Below are 22,969 nucleotides of genomic sequence, written 5' to 3' on the forward strand. Positions count from 1 at the left end.
AGGCATCTAAACAGAAGCGAAGACTAGATCAATACTGCGCTGTGGTCACGATAGTTGTGAATAATGCGTTTAACAGCGCCAACCGGGAAGCCATCGCTGCAGCGCTGCACAGAATGAGGGTTCCCGACTATCTAAGTCAGATCCTGAAGGACCACTTCCAAAGCAGAATGCTGCTGTACGAGACGAGCGAAGGTCAGAAGTCAATGCGAGTCACAGTGGGTGTTCCTTGGGGCTCCATTCTCGGGTCAACTCTTTGGAACGGGATGTACGATGGGGTCTTAACACTGCGGCTGTCTAAGAAAGTGATTATCGTGGGCTTCGCGGACGCCGTGTCACTAACAGTGATTGGTGAGATACTTGAAGAAGGGGAGGTGTCGGTGACGAAAACAACAAACGCGATCGAGAGCTGGATAAACGGAGTCAAGCTACAGATAGCTCACCACAAGACGGAGGTGTTGCTGGTCAGCAACTCCAAAGTGGTTCAGTGGATGCAGATCAAAGTCGGATGACAGATGATTGCATTGAAGCATTCATTGAAGCAATTGGGAGTGATAATCGACCGATTGAGCTTCAACAATCAAGTCGACTATGCCTGCGAAAAGTTGGCGAAGGCAACGAACGCGATAGCAAGAATCGGACTGGACGCCACGCTCCACCCAGAATCGCCGGACTTACCACAGCACCCTACCGGTTGACCTGAAAGAAATATATCGAAAACTACAAAGAATCGGTATCATGAGAACTTCTTTCGCCGGGAAACTCTTTGTCGGCGTAAGCTAGATTCACCGCTGAAACTAGATTGAGTAGACCGCGGCGAGAGATCACTAGTCGCGAGTCGTCGGAGCACCAGCCAACCTCCACCTCCACCTCCGAAATCGTCGAACTGATCTGGGCACCTGGCTGGTGGGCTCTGTTTCGGGTAAACTTCTCTCGTTAGGGAATTCTCCGTCGGAGTAAGCTACATCCATCGTAGGGGATTAGATCAAGTAGTTCGCGTACAAGTCGGGAGCTGAGTTGCTCATTGAGGAAGTGGTGGTAAATGGAACGACAAGGGAACCAAAGGGCTTAAAGGAGTTGCGGTGTTAAATGGCACCGGACGGAAAACCTAACGGCTCAAGAAGTTTTGGTGCTGAAACCAAACCGTACAGGTCAATTGTCGAACGATTTATTTAATTAATCGAAGTACAAACATCCACTCTTCTTGAACATCTCCACACACGCTTACATTTCCTGAATTTTCCTCAACAGCTGGCAAAAACGCAACCGGAAACGAATGGCAGCCTCAGCTCTGCTAGGTATGTGTTGTATTGGGGTGCAAGTTTGTGAAATCGTATTTTTTCAGTAACAGAAACATACTCCGCCCGCCCTCCCTTTCCTGCACCACCGTTTAACCTTTCCAACCCCGACCATAGAAACACCTCGACGTCGCCGCTCGATGTGCGGCACCCCGGGAAGGAAGTGTAGCGGAAAATAATTACAACGAGTGTCGTTTGTACGTTTCTTTCCACTTGCTTGAGCGTCTTTCATTCTGCTGCGCGTTTTTTTTTTTCATTCGTTCTCCGCATCACACACCTCGCGCACGTTGACTGGCTCCTTTCCGTACGCCGACGGAGAACCAGCTCATGTGGAAGCTTTTCCGTGCCACCAAGTCTCCAAAGGAAACCCAGGACCAGTGTACAAGCCAGCAGCATTCATGCAGTTAGACCGAAAGACGTCAACGACGTGGCGGTCGGGAAATGGGATTTTCGGGGCAACGGAAAACAACCGGGTTTCCTGTCGTCTCCCGTGTGCGGCACCTATTTTGCATGCATGTACAAATTTGTTATTTTATTTAATTACATGTGCATTCCTAATTTGATCCTTGCTCGGAAACGTCGGTGTCGGGAGGAAGGAAAAGTAAGCGTCAACTATGAATTGAAATAAATGTGAGCAGTTGAAAAATTTTTAAACTGAACCATTTGGATGATTATTCATTTCTATAATTGGGGTAAGCGTTGGGTTTTTTAGCTGCCAGTCAAACTACGAACTTAAAATAGGACAACTGTAATGCACATTTGAATCCTTAAACTTATTGATTTATATCCAACATCTGCCAGACAAGTTCAGCTATCGATTTATGCTGCTGTTTTGACCGCATTCCACCATCTGCCAGCCGAGCGCGCTGCGGTGATTTTAGTACGTCTGCAGTTTCGCACTCCGTTTGCTCCACCAGATACTCCCTCACATGAATTCACACAAAAACAAGATTTATTATAATTTCCATTGTTAAACTGAAAAATTCTCGGAAAAAAACCGAAAGAAACCACGCCAGCCGTCGAGCACAAAATAGCACAGATATTGCGCAGAATTCAAAGGAAAAATGTTCAGGATTCCAACAAAAAAAAAGCAGTGTAAAATCGACTTTCGCGCTCACCAGCATCTTTCACCGGCTGATGGTTCGTCATTCCCGGCTGGGTGTAGGTATGATGTTTGCTGCAATACTTCAATTTGAATAGTACACAGTACACCTACCGGATCGGCCCGTGGGAAGAAAGAGCAGAAAAAAACACAAACACTGTGTTGTGTCTCTGCCGAGTTTCTTCTCCCCAATTTTCTTGGGAGCTCGGTGTATGGGTCGGGTTTTTCATTGCCTTTTACCGCTTGGGTAACAGCTACTGGTTGCCTGTGAGACGATCCAGATGTCCTCCGAAAAATAAAAGAGCTTTTAAAGCTCGCCAGAGGACCAGGAAAAAATATCAATTTAAAAAAACCTAGCGTTGAATATTTTTAAAAACTCGTGACAACATCTTAAAGCAGATTGCTTCCAATAGCGTCCTGAGCGGTTGGCTGTAATAATAATAGAAAAATCCCCCGCTTCGCAAAAAAGGTCTCAACGAGGACCTCCGCGCGAACGTGAACGCGAAGGACAAAGTTTAAAGTACGTGCAGTTTAACTTGAACAATTTTTCTTCCTTCGCTCTTGTTGTCTGCGAAGGACTTTTTTCCTCCTATATTCGTTTCAGATTTTTCTTTTGCCCCCGCCATTGCTGTCGGGCAGAGAAGAAAAAAAAAAACAGGATCGCCAAGGCCGAAAAAAGCAAAAAACTTCTCGTCACACTTTTCTTCGTTTTCCCGATGGCCTGAGACTGCGAGTGCATCTCTGCCTGGTGGTGGTGGTGGTGGTGGAGGAGGTATCGGTAGGTATTCGGGCGTCGTAGTGAGTACGAGAATGCGAATGCCATTCTGCGCTTTAGTAGACGGTGCTTTTTCACAGCTCGCCGCCATGCTTTTTAAATATTCACCTGTGAAAGATTGCCTACGGCTAAGATGAGTGCCAACTGTATTATTGTGCTTTTTAAATGCCAGCGGCTTTATTCTAGCTTTGCTGGGGAAAGATGATCGCAAATAAACCGATAACGTAAAGATTCTTAACATTGGAAGATATTTGTTTTATGGGGTTGTTAATCCAATGACCTACTAATGTATAATGTTAATGCTGATTATTATATTTTTACATATGATGCCATCTAAATAGGCGCTTTTTTGTTGTTACTAAGTTGTTGTTCGACTAATTATTTAGGTTCATACTATGTGGAATAGCTTTAATATCGTAGCGACTGTTGGGTCATTAGGCAGAAAGCTGTTAGGTTGAACTCCATTAGACCGTGTGAGTCAAACGGTCAAACGTCATTAGACCGAAAGAGACATTATGCCAAAAGCCATTAAGCGGAATAGGTTTATAACGCCTAAGGAGTCATTAGTCCGAATGGACCATATTTTGCCTTCATTTTGGCCTAACTTATGTTGCGGTCCGTATCAGTTAGCGGCATCAGTGAATCATCATGTAGACTATTTCATACCAAATCTTATTATAGTACCTATCGCATGACAGTCTTGATTTTTCAGATTTGTGTTTTTCCTTCTTTAAAACATGAGCTGTTCTTTTAATTTTTTTCAAAAATTGTAATTGCTACATTTACCCGGCTTATTCGCAGCTAGAATCGAACGAAGTAGTAGCAATGTCAGAAAGATACCCGGACATTTAGCCAAAGGCCACTGAACTACTGCTGAATGGGTATTAGGCCGAATGGACGTTATGTCGACTGAGCATAAGACTGAAAAACATGAAGCCGTTTGGGCATTAGGCAGAATAGCTTCTAGAACTTCAAGACTTGAGACAAATTTTCATGACTCGATTGGACAAATCTCTCACTGTTTTATTCCATGTAGGACTGAAAACATGAAAAATTAATTAAATCAAGTAAAAAAAACAACTTTAAAACAGGAAATAAATTGAACAAATGGAATGAATAAAGTAATGAGATAAATAAAATAAATAAATAAATGTATAAAATGACTGAACAATCCGGGTACTCCGAATCAAGACCGCAGGTTAAGATTTTCAAGTTTCTTGATCTTGGGCCGCTAGCCCCCAGTCTCCTTGAGGTTGGCGAAGCTGGATCATGTACAACGAGAGATCCCACTGCGTGATCATTCACCTTTGATACATATCTTCCATCTTTACCTCTGTGTGGCACTAGCTGGGGCATCAGCAATCTTAGTGAAGATTCGGTAACCAACCCTGATGGTACCTTTGGAAGAGTGTCTATTTTCCATGTTAGGAACGGCTCTAAACAGCGTCTATCCCGAAACGGGTGGCTCTATCTCAAACGGCAGCCTCATCACGAGACTAGATAAGGCGTACAGCCCTGGTAAGGCGGCATGCCAAATAAACAACTAAACAAGTTAAAAAATTTCTATCTATTGAGAGATATGAATGGTTATCACAGTCGTATAACCGCCAATTTTTCAAAATTCTCGTCGTTTTTGGAATCCCAAGATGATGCTGTCGTTTTGGCGAGCAGAGCAAGTCAAAATTTGCAATAGTTTTATCGCATTTTGGTAAGTGAAAGCTTATTGAAAACTTAAAGTTGTATAAGTAATAACCAATTAAGCCTTATGTAAATTCCATGTTCCTACGGACACTTTGGAACTATTCGAGTAATGGGGTTCACAAAATATACGCATGTTTGTCAGAATTCTTTGTAAGCATCCCGCGCATTGAAATGTGATGTACTAACCTTTTTGACTCAGTGCCAACCACCTGTTTGGCCGCATTTCTGTCATGCTAAATAATTAAATATTCTGTCTTATTTTTGACATATAATAAAGTAACTGAATGTAGAAAATCGCCAAATCGTCCATTTGATGATTTTGAACACGGAAAAAATTGTTCCTTAAATCGTGAATAAAATGCCATGAACCCTGGAACAATCACGCTTTTACGTTATGAAAACAGGACCATGTACAAAAATCATGTGTTTTATAATTATGTTCAATTTCCATTCAGTAACGCCATAACACTTTTATTAGTGGAAACACTGGTTTTTGTTTTGCGAACTTCAGTCACGGTTTCCGCCAATTCATTTCTAATTCTATTTTCTGTACGCGAACTAGTTTACTACTTTATGAATATTATTTATAAAACTAAAGGTTGACTCATGATGTTTTTCATAGTTATAGGAACCTTACTTCACAAAATCAAAATATTCTGCATATTTTCTCGTGAACTATTTCACGAGTTCGGAATTTTATTCATGAATCCATTCAATCCTCGTGAATTAATTCATGCTTTCCAATATATTAGTTACGATTCAAAATCCGTGCTTGTGAAATAGTTCACGAAATCATGATAATATTTCACGTATTCGTAAACTGCTTCATTATTCCTAATATAATAGTCACGATCCAATATCCGTTCTTGTGAAATAGTTCATGAAATCATGAAATATTATTCACGTATTTGTGAATTGGTTCATTATTCCTAGTATGATAGTCACAACTTACTATTCGTTTTCGTGAAACGGTTCACGAAATCATTGAATATTATTCATATATTCGTGAACTAGTTCATATATATTCATATATAGATATTTGGGCATTTGGCCAACGGTCACTATGGACATTATGTCGACGTTATGTCGACTAGGCATACGACCGTAAGACATGAAGTCGAAATTGTTAATAACGAGGAAGAAAAAGAATCTATGATTATCATGTGGAGCTTCCAGAACTTCACGACTTGGGGCAAGTTTGCACAGCTCGATTGGACAAACTGTTTTATTTTAATAGAAAATACGCATATTTTTTCAGTTCTTTAGATTCAATACTGCATGTGGAATATTCATAGTAAAATATATGTTATTCAAATTGCCTTCATTGCCAATTGGGCGAATTCCACGCGAAAACTCGATGACTTTTTGGTCACTCGTTCGATATTGACCGATGAGTATACGGTAATTATTCGGCTTATTTTTAAATATATGAAATAAACATATGATGTAAACTGATATAAAAAATCAAGGAAATTATTGAAACAAATAAAAAGTGAAACCAGGGGTTGTAATTCTCTCTCACTCACGCGAGAAGTAGCTTATCCGATGTCCAACTTTTCCGAGATAAGATGAGTCGCAAAATTCTCCGTCTCCACAAATAGCGTGAGAATGATTCTCCGGATAAAATTTATTTGACTTTTTCCTTCTCACCGGAGAAGGTGATAAAATTTTAATTTCGTGGAAATCAATAAAAACTTCAAAAAATACACTTAATTACAAAGAAAAGCGAAGTATGATGGACTTGTTTTATCGTGTTTTGGAATAACGACAGCAAAGCAGGGAACGCCAAAAGGATACCGTGATAAACTCATTCACTCATTCTCCGGCTGTTTTATTTATCCGGAGAAATAACGCGTTGTATTTATCCGGAGAAGTTGTGTGAGTGCCAATAACTTTTCGTGTGAAAATGTGAGTTTTTATTGTCGCAGTAGCAAACTATCCGGGCGCATTTACTCATATGAGCGATAAATGCAATGCCTGAGTGAAACAAATTAAATAAATTAAATACTGTACAAAAAAAATATATTAAATAACTTATTAGGATTTTTAAATATATTGAATAATCGCAATAATAAAATAAACGAATTATTTGAAATAAATAAAATTTAAAAAATAAATGAAAGAACTGCGAGAAAATGAAAAATGAATTTTATCAAGTAAATAAAACAAATTTAACATGCGAAATAAACTTAACAAATGTAATGATTAAAGCACATGGTCCGGTACTCAGCCCTACCCTAGTAACAACTGACGTTTTATGATATTTTTGTAGCCATTAATATATTTTAAATTTCACTTGTATCGTGCTATAAAACTTCAATTGTTACCTGTGTATAAATTGGCTGAATGACAGTTCAGATTATTGTTTACAAGCGTACAAAATAATTTTGCCAAAAGTGAGCGCAAAAAGGTGATCTGTGATGAAATTCAAAAGAAGGAGTTGCCTCGCTTGGCAGAAAGTGGGAAAATTCCGAATATCACATATTTGATTTTTTTTTTTCAAATTGAGCAATTCGTAAGCTCTCAAAACAATAGGGTGTTGCCACAAATAATAGTTTGGGCCGCTGTAACCGCAGATGGGCGCTCTCCAAACGCTTTCATCGAGCCCGAAGTCAAAGTAAGCGCGACATATAATCGGTTCTGAACGCTGCTTTGAAGCCTTGGGCAGACAAACATTCCGGTCGCAAACCATGGACGTTTCAACAAGACTCGGAACCGTCTCACAAAGTACGAGTAAACCAGGAATGGCTGAACATCAACGTTTCGAACTTCATTACGACCACACAATTGCTCTCGAATACATCAGATACGAATCCAATGGATTTTTCTCTCTGGGCCAGGCATTGCATTTATCGCTCATATGAGTAAATGCGCCCGGATAGTTTGCTACTGCGACAACAAAAACATTTTCACACGAAAAGTTATTGGCACTCACAAAACTTCTCCGAATAAATACAACGTGATATTTCTCCGGATAAATAAAACAGCCGGAGAATAAGAGAATGAGTTTATCACCGTATCCTTTTAGCGTTCGCTGCTTTGCTGTCGTTATTCCAAAACACGAAAAAACAAGTCCATCATACTTCTTTGCCGCTTTTTTTGGAATTATATGCATTTTTTGAAGTTTTAATTGATTTCCACGAAATTAAAATTTTATCACCTTCCCCGGTGAGAAGGAAAAAGCCAAATAAATTTTATCCGGAAAATCATTCTCACGCTATTTGTGGAGACGGAGAATTTTGCGACTCATCTTATCTCGGAAAAGTTGGACATCGGATAAGCTTCTTCTCGCGTGAGTGAGAGAGAAATACAATGCATGCTCTGGGCTATTTTAGAGAGTAAGGCCCGAAGTAGAAAATGCTCCAGTCTCGAGAATGGGCCAAACTCCGGCAAGTCATATTCGAGCAACTTGTGATTTGTTTTTTGACCGTCTCAAGGTCATAGTCCAGGTAAAAGGTTATCATATCGAGCAAAAGTGAATTATGCCTGAATTTTTAATTTTTTCACACATTCAAAGTAACTAAAAAATCCGAAACCAAATTTATGGCCTTTCAATTGGTTACACTTCGAGTGCCGGACCCCATAAAAGTAAAAAACAAAATAAATCAATACAGAGAATTACTTAACAATCCTGGTACTCCGGGCATGTAAGGTTTCCAAGTTATCTTAGGCCGCCAGTCTCCAGTTCCTTTGAGGTTAGTGAAGCTGTATCATGTGCAACGTGGGATCCCATTGTATGATCATTCACCTTTGATACACAACTCCTATCCTCACCTGTACGCGACACTAGCTGGGGTACGACCAATCCTAGTGAAGATCCGGTATCTAACTGTGGTGGTAAATTTGTAGGAGCGTCTATTCACCATGCTAGGAGCGGCTCCAAGCAGCTTCTGTCCCGTAATGGGGTGCTATATCGAAGATGGCAATGATACTAGGAGTTGCATTCATGGTATGTCGACATGGCAAATAAACAACTAAACAATCTCAATAATTTGCATCTATTGAAAGATAAGTCTTCATCAGCGCGTAGTAAGATCGGAACACTGTTCGGCATATCGTGGAATAGCTTTTTCATATTTCACTTTCAATACATTTTCGAATTGGCGAAGAACATTATTGATCAATTGAAACAAACTCTTCAGAATTGAGTTCTCTGATACACGACCTTCAAATCTTAGTTGAAACACACGTTTCAATATTTTTGGTTATTTATATTTTTTATTTATTATTATTATTTATTGGGCTTTAACCACACAGGGTCATTCGCCGATATTTTTTATTTATATTTCGTATTGAATGTTTAGGTTGGAAGGAATATGTTTTGTCACTCGCATTTCCACCACAGCAACACCGTTGGAAATACCTGGAAAAAAAATCTCCGAGTTACTAATCCGTAAACTGCCCTTCCAGTCTGGTTCGTGAGATTGCGCAGAAATCAAAATCTACGCTTGCAGAGCACAGCCATAATGGCTCTCAAGAAGCCAGCCAGACCTACCTGGCCGATTTGCTGGATCCGACGTCAATGGACTTAAATAGTGTCTCCAACAATAAAACTAACGATTCTTTTCAGGATAAATCAATTTTATTGTTGTTAAAATTTTTAACTGAAATTATTTTATTTTGCATTACAAAACAAACCTCACCCGCCCTTTTCTACTGCCAACTTAAATTATTTTCAATCTCGAAAATACGCGGCGGCGGTACTGGTTTGCTGGAACTCCAATAACACATTGAAAATATAAAAGTGTGCGCATTTGCCCAAAGGTTTCTTAGGTGTGTGTGTGTTATTTTCAAGGAAGTTGTAGTTTAATTCATGCGAATACAATGGTCACTCTGAAAAGGGCTGGCTCAATTTTTTCGTCATCTTTTGATTTGCCGTCAAAAAAAACGTAATTCTTTTCGGTCTTCTTTGGCAGCGGATTGGTATGTGTGTAAGGTAACACACTATCCTGGGAAATGGTCACGCCGGAGAGTAATTTGTTCAGCTCTTCGTCATTAAAAATTTCAATTTTTTTTTGTTTGCATGGGCTGCGTTTCCTGCGAGCCCCAATATTTCGGCTGCGAGATATACTAGTACGACCGCAAACTAGCCGGTTGCTCCGGCGCTTCCGCAGCAGACGGTGAATTCGGTCGGCAGAAAACTGGAGCCCGCCACGAAACGAGCGGGATTTTTGTTTTCCCTTTATCTTTCCTCCTTTACCCCGTCCAGACATAGCGAGCGTATGTGGGATGTAGCCAGTACGAATGTAACACACGAAAAGATGCCGCACCCGCATTCGATCCCCGGTTTTGGCGGTTCGGCTGGCCATCGAACGAAATCAGTTTACTCTCATCGTCAAAGAGGCGGAGCATCGAATGATAACTGTTCCAGATTTGTGGCTCGGTGCATGTAATTAGCGGGAACCACTCATGAACGAGCTTCAGACAAATGATTTAATATCGTGTGCCTTGCGGGTTGATACCCGTCGGAAATAAAAATAGTTGCTGAAGAAAAAGATTTTAAAAGTTGAAATTTTTGGTTGATGGTTTGATAGTTCTGATAAGATCTAATTTGTTTTCCAAAGAAAATGTTCTCTTGGTGGGATATCTTTGTTCCAATTGGCCACCGTTACTAGTACGAAGCAATACAAACAAATGATTACAGTCAGTCCTCGGAGCCGGCTGAATTCTAATGTTCCCGTTAGCCGTAACCAATCACGCACAGACTTCGGTCGGCTGTTTTAAAATCCGGTTTTTCGTTGTGTATGCAACTCTCTAACCATCAGAAATGAAAATAATTGCCTCTGCTAGTAGTAGGTAACGACACAAACTGATTCATCCACCAGCCGTGTACAGCTGGCAAATATTTGCTTCTCGGTATTGTACAGTCCTTCGAGGAGATGCTCTTCCTTCGCTCTAAATCTTTTCATAATTAAAGCGTTCGGTTGGTGCACCATATTGGCGGCTTTGGCCGTGATGAGCTGAAAATTTCCCAATTCTCGAGCTGTTTTTGAAAGATTCACACTCCAAATTTCAATTCAACATTGTTGAACATATTTTCACAGTAGATATGAGCGTTCCAAGCCTTACGCGACTTTTCATCCGGAATTTTGAAAAGGGGTTTGAATATTCGACATTCCCGATCACGCCAAAGGCACCATTTGGAGATAATCAAGTTTAAAGTTTCAAACTTAGTCTATGTGACTGTGACGAGCTACGCTCCCAAACGCAGTAACTGTCGATCTATAGCTCGGATCTCTATCCAAATTTGGAAAAATGTTCCAGGAGTTAACTGAATAGTTACATTACGTACATCACAAAAACAGGTGAAATTAAGTTTGATTTTTATGTGTCGAGTTTATCTCGTCAGTAACCAACACCACCTTGTGGTATAGTGAGACGATGTATCTAAACTAGTAACCAAATGAGCACTAGCATAGACACAATCATCCAAAAAGTTACTCACACACACATGTGAACGCTAAAAGAACTTGGTCCCAAGTTGGTGCTAGTAACTGACAAAATGAATTCGAAACACAAAAACCTGACTTCATTTCTTACGTTTGTTTTCGTTTTCAAAAATAACTGTAAATTTGGTGCAATAAAATGATTTATAAACTTTCCTCGATTTATTAGAGTGAAAAGGTATGTAACCTCTTTAATAAATTAAATATGCTAAATAAATTACATAGATTAAAGAAATGAAATCAATTCGAAGGGTTTACCAAGATGAATAAAAATAAACTAAATAATAAATTAAAAGAATTAAGATTTTTTCCATATTTATTAAAAATGAACAACAAAATAAACGAAACAAAATGAGTTTATTATATAAAACAATTAAGCAAACAATTGAAACATATAAAAATATATAAATTAATAGGGGGCGTGATCCAATTCGGACGGTATATCGTTTAACGGCTGCGATGCAACTCTCTTTTAACGAACAAAACTCGACGTTTTCAGTTTTTGTGTGCGTGTCATGTCATGTCGTGTAAATTTTTATTTTGCATCAAGTGCGCTATCATGTTTATGGAACAATTTTATGGGCTGCCCGAGCAAATTCGGATGGGTTCAAACACCATACAACCTCATAACAATAACATTAACATGGTCCGCAACTATCAAAATACCATAAAATGGTCACAAAAGCCCATAAATGCACCAAAATATGATTTTTAAATGGGATCTTCCGGACCATGGTGATGGTGTTTTCATTGATTGAACCCATTCCAAACACTTTCAAAACATCTTGATGATGATGATGATGATGATGATGGTCCCACCTCATACCCACACAAAGGTGTGAGCTGAACGATTTATCTAGAAGATAATTAATATTTTAAATCATGACAAGACCAGTTAATAAAAAAACGGACTGGTTCAATTTACAGACATAGCCTTTCCTTCAAAAGATCGTAACCAGATATATTTCGAATATTCCATCAACACCAGGGTCCATCAAGAAAATTTCCATTCCGGAAAGATACTTGATAGAATCGGGAATTGAACCAAATAGCTTCCATTTCTGATAATTCTCTGTAAGACTCCTCCCGCCTGACCAAGACATCGGTACTACCACCTGCTAAGGTGAGAAGTGACGAGCCTAGTGGCAGTGCAGAGTCTAATCGAGTTATATCATCCACATCAGGCCCCTTTATTGAAAGTTGCGTACCACTAACCCAAGGCAATCCAGGGATATTCCTTTCCGGGAATACCCTGGATTGATCAGGAATTGAGCCCGATATCTTGTTTTATCAGAAGAAGTCACCAAGCCCCCCACTCAACGAACCAACTCCGTTATTGCCGCTATGGCAGCAATAACCGAGATTAACTCTATTGTCGAGCAAAGCCAGCAAGCAACTCCATCATCAAATCAGACCCTGATCACAACAAAAGTCTAAAAGCTTCAATTCAACCCGATGAGCTCTTAGTACTGGTCACCATGTTCGATTTCAAGTTAGTCTCTATCTGCTTATCGCGCACGTGGCTCAGACTTCTGTAGACATCTCATTATTTTTTAAAAACGATAATAAACAATTAACAAAAATCCATCATCATCATAGCGAATATAATAACTTAGTGTGACTAAATGCAAATAATAGAAGAGAAAAAAAATACAATCTTCGTGGTATTACATAGTTATTCAAATAACTCCAAAATATAAAAATTCAAAAAATCTGTCTACAAAGCAGATTTTACGTGTGAAATACATAGTGTTTTGAACTCCGCTAATGTTGCCGCACGTTTAATATGCCTAGGCATCGAATTGAAAAAACTTATTCCTTTGTACAACAAGGAGTTCTGTGATCTACTAAATAAAAAGTTAGGTGTTCTTGCATCAGACGCGTTTCTAGTATTGTACCTATGCACATCACTTTCTCTTTCAATTCGATCACACAAATATCGAGGCAGCATTCCATTAATAATTTTAAAAATGAACACCATTGTTAAGTAATAAATTCTTTGCTTCACAGAGAGGAAGTGTATCTGTTACATTTTAAAATTAATCGCATGATTCTATTTTGCAATCGCTGTAACCTAAATATTTGTGTTTGATTGGCAAGAAACAAAATGGACGGGCTGAAGTCAATATGTGGTGAAACAACAGATTTATATAATAAAATTTTACTACTAATTATTAAATCATTTTTCAGACGACACAATATACCATACTTTTTAGCAATCTTTTTGATGACATTGTCGATGTGAGACTTAAAGGTTAACTTATCATCAATGAATTCCAAGATATTTTAATTCACTAACGCGATCAATGGTCTCACCATTTATTTCAACGTTAACGTCAGGCCTAGTATTAGCCGAAGAGATAAACATATATGTAGTTTTAGCAACATTTAACTTTAATTGTTTAAATTTTAACCAACGAGCAAGGGAATGCAAATCTTCGTTCAAATGCGCCACGGCTTCATCTATATCCTTAGCTGCAATGAACAGAACAGTGTCGTCAGCAAACAAATTTAAGTCACAAAATCGTAAAACTCGCCTAATGTCATTTATATACATAATAAATAAAATAGGACCTAAGACACTACCTTGCGGCACTCCAAGAGGATTGTCGAGAGGACTAGATACAAAATCGTTAAAACTAGTTTTCTGAGTTCTATCACAAAAATCACGAACCACTTATGTGCTATCCCTCTGATACCAAATCGCTCTAAAGTTTTCAAAAGTAAAGGTCTCGAAATTGTCTACAGCGTTTGCTCGGGTATGCCACCAGTAAAAATCCTGGGAATACCGACCCATATTTGGTACCGTAATACCGGAACATAAATTGGCAACCGATATTCACGGCACTATGTTAAATTTATGATAAAGAATATATCTAATCTAGAGTTAACTTTGACGATAATCAAAAGGTCGCCGTCTGCAGACTATCCCGTAATAACGGGAGTCAAACGATATACTCAGCAGTAGAATGAAGCAATGTAAATACTCGAAGCATCACAACAGTAAAGTTGTTATTTGTCTCCGATTATCCAACCCATACAGGACACTTAAAATTGTACTTAGAAGTGACATGCAATTTATATTACGAAATAAGCACCGAGTGCGCCCCATTAGGCGTAAATACGTTAGGCATACGGACGTTTGGCATAAGTACGTTAGGCATAAAGACGTTAGGTATAATGGTGGTTAGGCATAAATTATCATGTTTAAGTATCGCTTCAAGGAATTTATATTTTGGCGGCGATAGCTTCGGATGGGAAGATCGTGAATATCAAAACGGTTTTTTGACATTTTAGACAAACTCAATTAACATTTTATTTTGATGCATATATTTAAAGAAAACTTTGTTCAAATCAGGAGCGGATCCAGAAAAAAATTCGGGAGGGGTCCGAAATTTTGATTTTGGAATGAACATTGTACAATAAATTATACGTTAAAAGCTCATTTAATGAAAATCAGTTTTGGTGGTAAAATTTGATTTCAAATGATTTTATGTTTGAAACTAGTATAAAATTAAAACTAATTTAAAATTTCTCAAAGGGTTAAAAAATTTCGGAGGGGGTCCGGACCCCCAGGACCCTCCCCCTGGATCCGCCACTGGTTCAAATAAAAGTAGCAAACCGAATGCTTATCATGTGGAAAATCAATTTGCGTTAATTTCTGGACCTACAACCGATAAATTGCACATGACTGAAATAGGCTGAACATTCTTGTTTAAGGGTGCAAAGTTGAAACTCAAAAAATCGATTTTTTTTTATTGCATATTCTGAAAGAAAATGATTTTTTTTGAAATTTCATCCAGATCGGAGCGCTAGATTTTAAATTACAGTCGTTTGCAGCGCGCTGGTTCTTCCACGAATGAAGGTAACACCAAACTTTAAACGCAATTATCTCGGAATAGAGTTTTTTGAAAAGTAGCGTTGCGGTAAATGTGATATCTCAAAACTAGTCATCCGATGCTTAAAAAAAATATTTATTGTTTGAATTTATTTTCTCGTGTACTTGAACGGTTCCTTTTTCATAAAAAAATCGATTATTTGCAATGAATTTTTGTTTAAAATTTTGAACACCACAAAACTAAATTTTTTAGTCAACATGTTTTTTATGCAAGAAAAATTTTTTTTTGGGAAACCGATCCATTCAAGTACACCAAAATACATTTCTCTTCAATAATCTTTTTAGTTTTTGAATTTCAGTTGAGCGGTTCGGCTTGGAGAGCGTTCACGGCAAACCTCTACCAAAAAACCACGCTTCGGGGGATGGGTCTTAACTCCGACAACCTTGAATATTTTTTCTAGTTCAACTTGTTTTTTTCAATCTTCGATAATGCTGCCAACGAACTGTCTTTCGCTTTTTCCAATAAAATTTGCATAAAGCACTTTAAAAAATCACGAACTTAGCTCACTTCTTCGCCACAACTTTGTATATAACCCCTTAAAATCAATCGCATTAACTCAGATTAGTTCTTACATGCATGCATGGTGCTATTGTCTAAGAAGAAAATATTTGCCTTGGCGAACAACTCATGAATGGAAGAATGATGCATTTTATTATTCATTCAACGAATATACGAATATTGCTGTTTCTATATTGATAATGTCCCATATTATTTAGTTCAATGATTATATTCTTGACATTATCAAAGATAGCATTACGGAAACTATCTAAAACGAGGGAAAGTTTTTTCGTGTGCTGTGACGAGTTACCGAATCAAAAACGTAATACGGATGGTGTCCATAATACTGCATGTTTTCAATAATTAATTATTATTTCATTATTTTGCTTTATTTTTCAATATTTGGATGCAGTTGGTAATACATCTAATAGGCTTGAAATGTGTCTGAACCAAAACTGTTAACTTAAATGAAGAAATCATTTACAGAAAATGTAGAATAAAAATTCTACATTTGTAAAATATAAATATTTTTCATTTTGCGAAAAATTGTGCTAAATTGAGACGTCAACAAACAAACGAAGATCTAAGTCATTCTATAACTTTTGTATGGAGAGCAGTTCCACAATGACACACTAAATTAATATTTTTAGATTTTGATTTTACAAATTTGTGGTGATCTGTTATATTTTTTTTATTATTTTCGGAATCATGTATTGAAAACACCAAATAAATCACCCCTCTCGCGATTCCGCGAGTACTCTAAACTCCCGCTGTCAACTTTCATCAGAATAACCATTTTTAAAGCTCCACCACTCTCTTCTTATGCCAAGGCGAATCTTTAAGAAACTTCCTGTAGTTGGCGCCCTCTGTTTACTGGTCGTGTGAACTGTTCACCAAGGAAGAAAAAAACCTCCACACGGAACGAAATTGAAATCCACTGTCGCCCTACGAAGCAATGACGAGACGAACGCCCGGCTTTCGGGGCAGCCCGGTGGCATCATGGGGAAGCAAATTGAATACTTTTTTTTCACCACTATACTGTTTATCCTCAACTGGCGGTTAGGCTGATCCTTGCTTCTCGTGAGTATGCTACTAGCGGCGCAGAGGTTGAGTTCCATGCTCCTTTTGGCTGACGCGTATAAGCTTTGAACTCGATCCCCAGCTTGCGTGCTCAATGGTACGAAAGCCGGGCGAAGCGTGTCACTAAACGGGGGGTGATTCGTGTAGGCAAATTACCGGCTGCTTGTAAATGGCTGCTGGCTGGCTAACAAATTGAAAAATAGAGCTATTAAATCACAGCTTTCACGAGTTCCTACACGACGTGGAAGAGTTTGCCAGTGGCAGAGCTATTATCCAATTTATTACGTTTACCTTAAAACGATGCTTCTTTTTCCGGTGATTGAATTTGCACCTTTCATTAATCAACCAACTTTTTTTTCGTTTCTCCTCTTACAGATAAATAGACGACCCATCTTCATCAAGGACAACTGAAGACCCACCAAACGACCACCAGACGGGGTACGGATGTGAGTAGAATCCATCTGCAGAGCGAAACCAAACCAGTTGCTCTCCGGTCCGGAGAGTGGCATGAAAGAAAAATTTGAAATAATGGCCGACCAAGAGCACTACAGCCTTCGGTGGAACAACCACCAGAATCATATTCTCCGAGCGTTCGATACCCTACTGCAAACCAAGACACTCGTCGATGTCACGTTGGTCTGTGCCGAAACGAGTATCCGGGCACACAAAGTCGTCCTGTCCGCCTGCTCGCCCTTCTTCCAACGAGTATTCTCCGAAACGCCCTGCAAACATCCTGTGATAGTGCTGAAAGACTTCCGAGGATGGGTTGTGCAAGCGATCGTGGATTTTATGTACCGTGGTGAAATCAGTGTCCCACAGGAACGGTTATCGGTACTAATACAGGCCGGTGAATCGCTGCAGGTACGTGGGCTGGTCGATCACCCGGTAGCGGGAAACACGCCAACTCCAGCACAGTCCCCAGAAGACTTCAGCCTGTTGGATTCATCGCTGATATCTCCGACATCACCGTCGCTACCATCGCCAAACTTCAACCACCACCACGCTAGACATTCGCATCAGAACTCAGCCGCACCGAGCATTTTGGGTTCCAGTACTCCAAAGCTACTGCTGCCACCGCAGGTGTTTGCCGATCCCGCTCTGAACCTGCCGAATCCGGACATCTGTACTTCTCCTATGCCACGGAGAAAGCAAGCCCGTCCACGAAGACGATCCGGTGATTGTGCCCCCCAGGATCTCAGCAGTAAACCTGCCACTCCGGTACCCCACAGTGTGGACGGTAAGGAGGACGCAGACAACGAAATTGAACGCGAAGATGACGAAGAGCTTGAAGACGAGGACGATGATATTAAGGAAATTTTGCGAAGAAGTGAAAGTGAAGACCGAAAGGAAACGAGACCCCAAAAGAATACGAGTAATAGTGAAAACAACGAAAATGACAGTAAAAATAATTCGGCGGCGTCGACGGCTACCTTGCCAGGATTGGACGGACCGGAGAATCTCTGCATGAAAAAATCCTCGGCGACGGCTTCGAACAGTAGCTCCAGTAATCTAACAAATAGCAGTCTCAACAACAGCGGCTCCAACAAAGACTCTCGGCTATCGGATGTACCGAACATGAAAGATAGTCCCCCGGAATCCACCATCGGTCGGCTCTCGCTGAAAGACATCCGACATCTGAATCGCTCCTCGCTGGTGCGCTCGTTGAGTTCCCTCTCGCCTCCACCCTCGTTTCACCTAAACAACAACCCACCCATGTCACATGCCGAAAAACGCGTCAAACTGGAAGATCGTGACGATGACCGCCTCGGTGACGACGAAGGATCCCATTTTTTAGACCACATGGATCTTGCTCTGGCCTCCCACCAGCACCAGCTTGCACATCTCGCACATCATCACTCCTCACCACAGCTGCGACCACCGGGTCTTACCCCGGATGGGGATAACAACAATAGCAGCAGTAGCAAAAATAATAACAACAACAACAACAGCAGCAGCTCCGGTTCGGGAAACGGTTCCAATGGCCGCGAACACGGACTCCCGTCCGGCGGCAGTCTCGGAAAGGATCGTTCCCATGGCCCGAAGGATTTTCTGCACAGCCCAACGTTGAACTTCCCGCCGTTCTTCAGTCAATCGGATGGGCCACCGAGGCCGCCGCACTCGCCGCTGTCCTTCCCGCACATGGCGTCGGTTTCGTCGCTGACGCTGACACCACCGCACAGTGAGTATTCTTGGTTCCTGTTTTCGGTATGGGCTTGAGTCTTTACATTTCTTGGGTTGGGACGGGTCCCAATTGAATCCGTGTTTAATATCCCAAATTTAATGAAATAGTTAACGTGGAAATTTGACGACATGCATGAAAGTGAAACTTCTTAGCGTTATTTTCTTAAATTCCATATTAAATTTGCAAAAGGGCAAATAAGATTTGAAAAACAAACTTTTGTTTTGATGGTTTCTCTTAATTTACTATAATTTCAAAGCAGAAAACAATTCAAATTACTTCTACGAAGGATAAAAATTTACATTAACGCATATTTTTCATGAAATTCTACTCTGCAGCAGACTAATGAGCGAAACAAGTTTGTTTACAAAAAACACTTTCGCCCTTTTGACGAATTAATATAGAATTGTGATTTTCTAGTAAGTTCGAAAAAATATAAAAAAAAATCGACCGTCTTAATATTTTTTAAATTATTCTTACTCGACTAGTAATTAAATCTTAATCTCAAGATCGACCGCTCAACCATTCCACAATAATCCAGTTGAGATAAACATTCTTCATACGAATCCGGAGCCACATCCACGCTCGAATAAAGGCCACCTACATTTAATACAATGCCAACTGCTAATTACACCCCCTCTGGTGATGACCCAACGTCACACATCTCCATATAAAAACCATTTGTCCGAAAAATTTAATCACTCGTTTTTTGTTTAGCCACCGGGAAGCCGCGTTGCCGAAGGGTCACCTAACGGGCGCGAAAAAAAACTACATCAGCTATATGAACGCAATAAAAATTAAGATATTTCCATTGTTCGGCGAGTAGGTTTCACCTGTATTCGTTCGCTCAAAGTCACAGGAAAATGTCTTGGGAAAAACAATGACCATATAAAGATATACATATTCATTTGTGCTTGTCGGTTGGTCGACCAAAAAAAAAATACCACCGAATTCGATTGAGGCCGCGGTGGTCTGTGGTCGCAGATGAAAAATCTGACCAAAGAATGTTGTACTCCCCCACACGCAACCAACACACCGTCCGTCAGCCGGAGACTCGTCGCATTAAGATTAGCATCGTGAGGGAAGTCTACTGATATCATCTCCATTTCATCTGGCTTAATTTTAGGGGACCCCACTAGGTGTTCGCGGAAAAGCACCGTTAGAAAGTGGCGTGTGCATCCAGTTCCTCCCGCAGCTAGCTTGGCTCTGATTTTTATTAAGGCGGGAAAGTTCGGCAATTCGTTGTCGAATGAAATTATTTTCTTTTGTTTTCGGATTTCGAGATATCACCCTCCACCCAGAAAGTCGAGTGCGAGTCGTGCTAATGATTCACTTACATATACGGACGTTGCGCGGTCAGCTGTCGTGTGCGGGTTCGCCTTATCCGTACAGAGTTGCTTTTGAACCATGGAAAAATTCGCACTCTAATATATGTGAGAATTTTACCGAATTTCTGCCGTTGCGTTGTTTGTCCGAATGACCCTCCTCGGACGGAGACGGTCAGATGCGTGCGTATCACATGGTCTTCTTCGGCAGTCAGCGGCCAGTTGATCGACGCAGTTAGCTCCGGTCACCCTGTGCGTTCATGTATATGTGAGAAACTTGCGCACCGTGGGAGTCATTAGACGGGATTCTTCGAAAGCGATTTTTTATTTTCCCTCTGTTTAGATTTATGCTGTTTTTCAATTATAATTGTATAGATACTAATGTTTCATGAATCTTAAACTCGGATGGAGAATGGAGGGTCGTGGTTGCGTTTCAACGCGGATTAAGAGTTGGTGGGGTCATACATTATTAATCGCGCAGCTTCAATAGTATTTTTTTTGTATCTTAGAAAAATATATAGGGGAACCCGGGGCTATTCGGACCTACTTAAGCAAATTGCCCTTTTAGGTGGTTAGATGTGAAAAAAATTACCGGTCTAAGGTCCTAATTGTTAGTTTGAAACCTCAGCTACATTTTAGTGCCATAAAAGGTTCATTTGCACCGCTTAATGGCAGCGCTAGGCGATGATTTGTAAACCTCTACGTTTTTCCATCCTTTTACAATGTAGGGGCAATTCGGACCTCCCTACGGGGCAATTCAGACCGTCATTTCCCTTCAATTTTTTTACAATGGAATTATGTTTACCTAGAAATATTTATAAGAGGCACTCCTTAAGAAGCAAAATAAAAAAAAATCCTTTCCAAAAACTAAACCTGATAAGTCACAGCTATCGATTTGGCGACCCATGTATTATCATTGCTGTGGCGTGGGCAATTGTGTGCGCAGCCGCAAGCCGCTGAACGGTGGTTGACGGAATAGGAGGTCCGAATAGCCCCGTCGGAATACACTACAACATATTGAAAAGCCAATTGCAAGTATTTTCGAAGAAAGCAATAGAGCGTTAAACAGAAATGCGATGCAACGAACAAACGCATCCGTCCTCTTCTACGTTCGCTTCTTTGCTGGTGGTGCCGGTAGTTGGCTTGGAGTCACTGGGCGTGATTGTTATTGAGTGAATATTTGTTCCTGTCAGACCCGTAGGTATTTGTTTTGTAGCCGTTTGTGGTTTGGTATAAGATACCGGTGTGCTGAAGCATTTTCACCACAAGAACAACGTTAGGGACACCCGGGAAAATGCGAATTTGAAACTCTTATGGAAGCCATTACTCCGTATCTTGACATACATTTGTTAATCACGACGTCAGGTGCGTGTGTAGATAATTCGTGTAAGCACATCTCTCTAGAACCCTTGCCTATATATATATATATATATATATATATATATATATATATATATATATATATATATATATATATATATATACGGGGATGATGTTAACGTGGCAGCTTTCGTTGGTGTGCTGCACGTTGTTCCGCGAAACAAACGACTAATGTTTGATATGGTGCATTTGCAGGGCTTTAACTTCGCCCGGATTGAGCACAATCTGCATATTTAGTAATTGTGTCACTTCTCGAGAAGCTGGTCTTACAGGACGTTTCCAAAAATCAATAGTAACCCAATTCGTCTGCAGTCGTTTTTGCCGTGTAACTATAGCGGAACGGTTTTTAGTTTCTACTCTGATTGAGATGAGAAGGTAGACCAATCTTAATTAACCGGTGATTAAAATGGATGTTTTTTGTATTTTTATAGCAAGCTCAAGGAATTTTTCTTCTAAAAGTGCATTGTGTTGAGATAGAACGGTGATTTTGGGCCTCGCCAAAGATGCGTGTGATATCTATAACAACCTTATTATAATGTGCGAAATAAAGAAATCAAATCAGTTCTGTTCATCCAATAGGAGCAGTACTCTATAACCCACTGTACTCGCAGTTGTTTAATTTGAGTTTTATTATTGCGTTCTGTGTCTATATTGTTGTCGGGTCCTACATATTCTCACGGCATATCAAAGCTGGCTTCTGCGTTAGACATATCACATTGTTTATTAATTAAATCTGCATAAAATCTACGATTAGAAATGGTTTTCTTGGATTAAATATGAGATAAACTTATGTAAATTGAAAATCTTTTTGATTTAAATATTTTAAACGAGAAATTCGAACTGTTTCTTCTACCTTCTCATTTTGCTTACAACAAAAGCTAGAAACTACTCCATTGCTACCAGCAAATAAATCAATCCGTGTGTCGCTTTTTCTGCACAGTAGAAGCAAAATATCGTGTTCTATCCCACTATGTCGAAAAACAGTGATGGCATTTCACCCTAGTGATGCACTGGCGCGTAAGTGTGATGCCTACACAGAGGATACAATGATCACACACCACAGAAAAAAGCAGAACGCTCTTTCTTTCGGGGCTGTATAGACCGATTTCAAGTGTGCGCTGGTGTTGAGGTAGTTGGGTGCGAGATAACCGTGCTCTCTTGCTCTTTAAATTCTCTGTGGCGCGCTCAGATAAAGTCACCACCGCGCGCGCCCCAGAGTCGCTGTGGTGTATTCACTGGCGTGTATTCACTGGCGTGTGATCTTTGGTTTGTTTTCGTCTTACAAGCGG

General features: G+C 40.0%; 1 protein-coding gene across 1 annotated transcript in view; it reads left to right on the forward strand.

Moving 5' to 3' along the window:
• Window positions 1-22,969, forward strand: part of LOC131694050 (protein jim lovell) — a 131,090-nt gene that overhangs the window by 30,089 nt on the left and 78,032 nt on the right. Inside the window, exon 2 of the mRNA XM_058982406.1 lies at window positions 17,172-18,975. Within this exon, the coding sequence (XP_058838389.1) occupies window positions 17,304-18,975 (1,672 nt within the window). The 5' untranslated portion in view covers window positions 17,172-17,303. The remainder of the gene's footprint in view (window positions 1-17,171; window positions 18,976-22,969) is intronic.

This window comes from Topomyia yanbarensis, chromosome 3 (genome assembly GCF_030247195.1).
Source record: "Topomyia yanbarensis strain Yona2022 chromosome 3, ASM3024719v1, whole genome shotgun sequence".
NCBI classification, from domain to species: Eukaryota; Metazoa; Arthropoda; class Insecta; order Diptera; family Culicidae; genus Topomyia; species Topomyia yanbarensis.